Source organism: Phlebotomus papatasi, chromosome 1 (genome assembly GCF_024763615.1).
Source record: "Phlebotomus papatasi isolate M1 chromosome 1, Ppap_2.1, whole genome shotgun sequence".
NCBI classification, from domain to species: Eukaryota; Metazoa; Arthropoda; class Insecta; order Diptera; family Psychodidae; genus Phlebotomus; species Phlebotomus papatasi.
In genome coordinates this window covers 17,232,553-17,239,983 of record NC_077222.1, presented here as the reverse complement: position 1 = coordinate 17,239,983, position 7,431 = coordinate 17,232,553, and the positions used below count along the sequence as shown (strand labels likewise).

The 7,431-nt window shown below is 31.7% G+C and overlaps 1 protein-coding gene across 15 annotated transcripts in view; it reads right to left on the bottom strand.

The window, feature by feature from the left end:
- The window catches only part of LOC129798046 (synaptosomal-associated protein 25), a 69,392-nt gene that overhangs the window by 19,611 nt on the left and 42,350 nt on the right, over positions 1-7,431 (bottom strand). For all 15 annotated transcript variants that reach the window (XM_055841004.1, XM_055841011.1, XM_055841012.1 and 12 more), the window contains exons 6-7: positions 4,863-4,991; positions 4,437-4,581 (exon numbers count right to left, since the gene is read on the bottom strand). In XM_055841004.1, the coding sequence (XP_055696979.1) occupies positions 4,437-4,581; positions 4,863-4,991 (274 nt within the window). The remainder of the gene's footprint in view (positions 1-4,436; positions 4,582-4,862; positions 4,992-7,431) is intronic.

Here is a 7,431-nt window from a genome sequence, read left to right as displayed (position 1 = left end):
GTTTTGATACCAAATTAAAATCTAAAATTTTCAAAATCGAAATTAAAACCTATAAGTTCAAAAGATGAAAAAATTAACAAATTCAGAACTCCGCTAATATAATATTAAACGTAGTAATAACCTTAGCTTTGAATTAAAAAAAAAACATAAAAATATGAAGTTTAAAAGTAATAATGATAGAAAATTCTAAAGAAGACTTTGGGACTTATTTTTGCGAAGCTCTTTTCGTACAACGGGCAAAACTAAATTCTTAAAATTGGAATTTAAAGATTTAAAACTATCTTTTTTAGTCCTAAACTACATGCCAAACTAGACATTTTTATTAGGTTTATAACTTAGTATAAACCTAATAAAAATGTCTAGTTTGGCATATGTAGTTTAATATTTCAAAATTATTGAGTTTGATCCTTGGATAACCGTGTTATATGTTTAATAAAAATTAAAATTCAAAATCCTCTCAATGTGAAAACATTATACATATATATGCACGAAAATAGAAGGGCAGCAATTCAATATTTCAAAAATCGTATTGGGATATATTTGTTATTGTTACAATTATTCAATCATATTGCTGTATATCCCGTCCCGTGTTGGAGGAATGTGCTGATCGTAGATCGTCCAGAACGCCCACCCCGCATGGATGCTTCTTCCATACTCCCGGAGTTTTTGGGCAAAGGCTGTGCATTTTAGGTGTGATTCCTTCATAATCACACCAATTTATTACGATTATCACAGTGAAAATGTCTTTTTTATAGACATTCAGATCTTTGCACCGGGCAGGACTCGTACTTACAACACTGTGACTCAAGCCGGGGATCTATCCGCCTAAGAAACAACGGTCTTGCCTATTGCGTCATTGAGATCCTCATTTCAAAATTATACCACTAATTCCGAGATAAATCTTAAAGGTCCTTTAACGGCTGATTCATATTCTTCGATAATCATTTTTAATTTTACTGTGTTATCACACTTGCACATTAAAATTTTAATATGATTCACATTAATTGTCGCTTGTGAGAGTCCAAATGTGTAATTTGTGTGTTTGAATCATTTTATATTCAAAATTTGGTCTATTTGTTGATAAAAAGGTAGACTTGGCCCGCAAAATTTGATATAAATTGATTTATAGCATTAATGCGAAAAATTAATGCGATTTTTTCTTTAATTTTTTAATGTGAAAAATATTTACGCTTTAGGTAAATTTAAACTTATTTTTGCAGGCCAAGTCCACTTCTTTATCAATAAATAGAAAAACCCCAAATATTTAGTGACTCAAAGACACAAATATCATATTTGGACGCTCACAAGCGACAATTAATGTGAATCACATTAAAATCTTAATGTGCAAGTGTGATAACGCCGTTAAAGTATAAAATTTCTTTCAATCTTTATACTGAAGGGAAGGGAAATTCTCTATAATAAAGGTGAAACGAACATTTAAAATACCTTAGTTTTTTGTTAATTTTAAAGAGCAAAAAAACAAACGAGCAGTAAAAATTCTAAATGAGCAGTAAAAAATTAAAAATGAGCAGTAAAATATCTAATTATGGTCAGTAAAAAACTCAAATCTTTACAAAAATGGGCCTAATTTATATATTTAACATTTAAAATAGTTCCATATAGATTGTGAAAAACCCTTTATTTTCCCTTTGCCAAAATTTGGACGATAATATCACTGTTTCAAATTTTTTTTGTTACTGATCAATTTTAACTTTTTACTGCTCATTTATTCAATGCCATTTTAAAGCTGTTCTGAACAAACCTTCAACAAAATTTTAAATACTGAAAGTTTTTAGGCAGTTTGGAAGAAAATAAAACGTTATTAGCCTTTAATTCAGAATTGCAAATTGGAATTACTAATTTTTTGACAGTGAATACTTTACTTAAAACTTTAAGCTTTTTTCTCAAAAATGAGAAGATTGACAATTATTAAAATTTATTGCTACATTTTACATTCGATATCTTTCAAATGTTTCAAATTGCCTTAATTTGGTTATATTATTCAATGTGATTTTTAGTAAGTTTACGATTTTAGACTAGTCATTGAATTCAGAATTCGAAGATTTAATTTTGATATTACACCGCCTGAGAAGGTTTATTTTTGGTATTTTTGATATGATACCTTTTCAATTAGCTTTTAAATTTATTACGTTTAAAATTGTTAGCTAGATTTTGAGATCTATCTTGAGATTTAATTTAGAAAATTCAAAATCTAGCTAACAATTTTAAACGTAGATTAAAACCTAATTGAAAAAGTATCATATCAAAAATACCAAGAATAATCCTCCTTAGGCAGTGTAATAAAAAAATAAATCTTCGTATTCTGAACTTGACGACTAGTCTAAAATCGTAAACTTACTAAAAATCGCTTTGAATAATAAAACCAAAATAAGAAAATTTGAAAGATATCGAATGTAAAATATCAATAATTTTTCTTTATAATTGTTGATCTTCCAAGCTTAAAATCATTTCGAAATCCTAAAAATGTTGGGTTTAATACTGATCTAAAAATGTTTTATATCCCAATTTAAGAATTTGATGAATCAAATTTGATTCATCAAAAATTCACTTTATTTTCATAAGCCACGTTTGAAGCCAATTGAACTACAAAATTTGCGATATTTTAAAAGTTGTCTGATTGAGGTGTTATACAAATTTAAAAATATGCAATAAGAGTTTAATATTTTCTTCAAGTTCTCTAAATGTTTAAATTTCAAGCTTCATTTTAAATTTATTAAAAGAAATTTACTCTTGAGGATTAGGTGGTCCAAAAACAAAAATCCTGGAAGATCTGTGATTTCTTGGAGGGTGAGAAGTGCTAACCAAACTGAGTTCTTGGGAAGATTTGACAAAATCTACAGCGAAATTCCAAGAATATGAGATTTTCTGGAGGAAGCAGGAAGAGAAGTGTTCTGACTTGGAATTTGGTCTTGGATGTGTTTTCATTCATGAACAAGGAAATCCCAGTCGTACTGTAAATTTCTGAATGAAGAAGATTCCTGACCATTAAAAAATATTGAAGGAACTATCAAATCAATTTGATATTTAGAATTTCCTTGAAATTTTATTTCAAAGTGACTTTGAAAATTTTTATTGACATTATATTTAGCTTAGTTTGTAGCAATTCAAAATAATGAAATAAATTATTGAAAAAAATGCTCCATAATGAAACAAATATTTCAATAATTGCCTACTCACTGGACAATTTTCTTCAATATTGAAACTTTTATGTCAATAAATCTTTGTAATGGGCTCTTTATGGCCTCTACACACTAGATAAATTTATGTCCATATTGAACAGTTTTTCCTACACAAGCGTAGGGAATTTGCTTCAATATGGACATAAATTTCTCTAGTGTGTAGACGCCATTACACTAGAGAAATTTATGTCCACATTGAAGAGTTTTTCCTACACTAGCGTAGGAAATTCGCTTCAATATGGACATAAATTTCTCTAGTGTGTAGACGCCATAATGTGAAGACAATCCTTGTCAATATTGGATATTGAAAAGAAATATCGCAATAAATTTTATCTAGTGTATATCCAGTTTTAAGGGCTTTAAGTGTTTCAGCACAAATTTAAACACAAAATTCTCTTTATAATCCTCTGAAAGGTGTATTTAGACTTGCTAAAATCTTGGTTCTCTATGGTAGCTTTTTCGCTTCTTGAGAAATCTGCGGGTATTTGGAGTGTCACAGTCAAGAATCTTAAATTATGTGTAAAAGATCCTGGACTCTCCGAACGTTCTACCGTTGCTTCTTATAAACCGGAAGGGGACTTGATAAATTTGATTCTTGAATAGACGAAAATGGGACTCCTATTACGAAATAGTAGCTGTCCAAAATTACAAGCAAAGCGTCCGAAATTATCGTCAAACTCAAGTAATTAACGTACTAGTAATTAACTTACTCAGTAATTAACGTACTATTTTACAAAAAAAAGTCGACAAACTTTTTTTAAGGTTCCAAATAATACTTCTGAAAAAAAGGATTCATAAAAAAATTAATTTGAATTGAAAATATTGGTGCTTATATGCACCCTGTCCCAAATTATGGACACCACCACTATAAATTAATATTGAATCCCATTAAATATTTAAATCTTCTCATACTCTGATTGGATTATAACTTGAAAGTGTTTAAAACTTTCAAAGTTTTAACTGTAATCACAGAGTTCTCTGAAACTTTAATATTTTGTGGAATTAAATTTCTAATTGTGGATATCGTATAACTTGAAAATTTTAAATCACTTAAAGTTTAAATCTATCAACTTTAAGTGTTCCTATGTGTTTTATCCCAAATTATCTAATTCAAAAAGGTCCAAGTAGACTGTAAAGAAGTTTCTCTGAGTTTATTTATTAGATAAAGAACCCAAAATCCCCAAACCAATCCCAATTCCAAAAAAACAAATTTAAAACAAAAACAAAATCACTCACCTTGCGGTTGATTCGATCAATCTGCCGATTCTGGTTCTCCAGCTCTGATCCCATATCCAGTGCCATGTTCCTCAAGTTTCCAATCATTGTGTTAACTTGTCCCATATTCTCCTCCATCTCATCTTCACGAGCATCATTTGTGATCCTTTACAAAAACAAACATCATACCAAAACTATCAGAAAGGTAACCCCTTTCTACATAAAGACATGTGTTCAAAATATAGTTTAATCACGCCGAAAGCTAAAAACTCTCAGCTCTGAGAGGATTAAAATAATTATGTGGGTGTTATCACCCTATTTGACTATTATCCATGAAATTCCATTATGCCTCCGACGGAGGACTTTTTGTGTATGTCTATTGGGTTATTATTATTTTTTTAAATAATATAGTGGATTGGTTGTAAGTAAAATGTTATGGTAACCGACCTTCCAATGTATCCTGCCTGAGGACCCAAACCGTTGCGGTCATCCATAACTCTCTGTGGTTGGTTATTCACCACCTTTCCATCATCATTACCCTTCCAGGTTCCATCGTCCTCCTTAAACGATGCACTCCTAGTTGTGACACAGAACAAATATTTCCGCATTAATTACATCATTGTCGCCACAAAACATCAATGTTTGATATAAAATGTCGCAATGTTTCTGAGCCCTTTTTGGTGTGTAGTATAGATCATTATTTGATTATTAAATAGGGGACATTCAACCGAAGATATTGCCAGAAAATGTACCAATGGCAACATCATCATTCACCAACAATAATAAGGCAGAAAATCACACAGAACACGCTCAAGATGATAAATTAATTTTGCTGAAAATGGTGTAAAGGTGTTCCTGAAACAAGGCTTGGGTATCATCTTACCTCCTAAGGTGTTTTTTTTTTGGTGTGAGTGTGAAAAGAGGTAGAAAATTGAAGATAAAGTAAATTGAGAAAGCAAAAGGTAGACTCATTTAGAAGAGACTTACATTGACGATGTTTCTAACATAAGAAACTTCCCACCAATTTACTCTCTCATATTGCTCGCCAATTAACTCATTCTTACACTGCGTGGATCAATCAAGATGTCTCGGAAATTATATTGAGTAGAAAGAAATTATTTATTTCTTTTTTAGAATTTGATTTTTTAATCAATGTAGATTCAATGCAAAGATCAAAGCTCAAGCTTTGGTTTAGAAATAGGTACCCAATAGATTCTTTGTTCTTTAAATTAGGATACTACTTGTATCTGATACTAATCTGCAAATCTAATACTACTTGTATAGTATCAGATTTGCCGAACATCCTTCAAGCTAACAAAATAAGACACTTGATAACTTTACATTAACTAAATTCATCTAGGGGAATGTAGGCAGCCTTTGCATATTTTTTCGTGCTTCATATTCCCGGACTTTTTCCTGATTAAACTGTAAAATGGGCAGTGAATTGCACTACATCAAAAACTTCTCTGATCTTTCAGGTTTCTATACATGCCTAGTTCACTATCACAGAATTGTTAGTTTTTCCTGGACAGGAAAATGAAAAAAAATATGACGATTTGTGCGATTCAGATTCTTGCCCCCGGGGGCAGCGTTCACACAATGAGAGTTTGGGTTCGTCATTGCTTTTATTTTCGAAATAAATTTTATCTAAAACTAAAAATTATTTTCCGATTTTTTATACTGTACCTCCGTGAATCCCCGGAAACTATTACTGCACTAAAATAAGATCTTTAAAACACCTTTTTCACATTTTCTGGAACACTGTTTTTTCTTCCAAATGAATATCAAAAAATCGACTATGAACATGTTCACATGGTTCACACCAGGGGGATGACATTAGCTCTGAAAAATGTGACCGGTTTCAGTGTAATTTTTTCCCTGTTTTCGTACACATTTCAGGAGATATCTTCAAAACCACGTAGGTTGCCATTTTAGGGTTTTCGGTTGCCTCTTCTTTATTAAATTGGCTTTTATTTTGTATTAGTATTTTTTACTAATTCATTCTACAATGGCAGAAAACAGCTAATAAACTCAAAAGTTTTTTCGGCTCGCTAGAAACATATGGGAAACATAGGAAATGTCATGCCCCTGGTTCACACTGTCAATAACCGTCGTCTCATGGAGACGAAAAGGAGACTATACCCCTGTCGAAGAGGAAATGACCACGAATGTCTCACTGTGGCTTATGAGGCTTTAGTGAGGTTATGATTTTCAAGCTGGAGTTGTCTGATGGATGTGCGAACGCTCACACATTCAGTGTTTGAAACCACACACAGTGTAGTACTTGCGAATTTTCCGCCACCGTGAAAATAATTTCCCTCCGATGCAAAAAGTTATTACGTAAATATCATCTCAAGTATACTCTTCATCCACTACTGTGAAAGTGTTTTTTTTTAGAAATGAGTTTAACTATGAGAAATCAAATGAAATGTGCGCCATCAAAATTACCCATTTTGGGCCAATTTTCTATTTGTGATCCTAGCACCTAGGAAAGAAGGGCTTGGCTGCCTATTTTTATAATGAAGATAAGCTCTCTTCAGTTTCTTCCGGTGTTCGTCAGAGGATTGCCTTCTTCTCAAATCAAAGACTAAAAGTTTTTTCTCCAAAGCTTTCAACCCTCGGTATGGGTCTTCCTCAGTGGGTCAATTATAGTCTTTCTACTGATTTGGAAACGTCTTTCGTCCTCTTAACACTACACATAGCCACAAAACTTACTTTTCTTGGGAATTTTTGCTATTATTTTTTCTTAATATAAGAAGAAACTGGAAGAAACTGAAGAGAATATACAACTGCGTCAGATACAGTAAATGAAGATAAGGTTCATAAATACTTAACTTATTGCTAAGAAATGCGGAACGAACTCTTTTTAAATAAAGAGAAAATTCGCATCGTTCGAAAGCTCACACGTACGAAGCCTGCCTACATTCCCCTAAGCTTTCACAAATCAACGTGAAACGCAACCTCGTCTAATCGAACTTAAACTTTGTAGGAATATCATTCAGCAGTCTTAAAATTA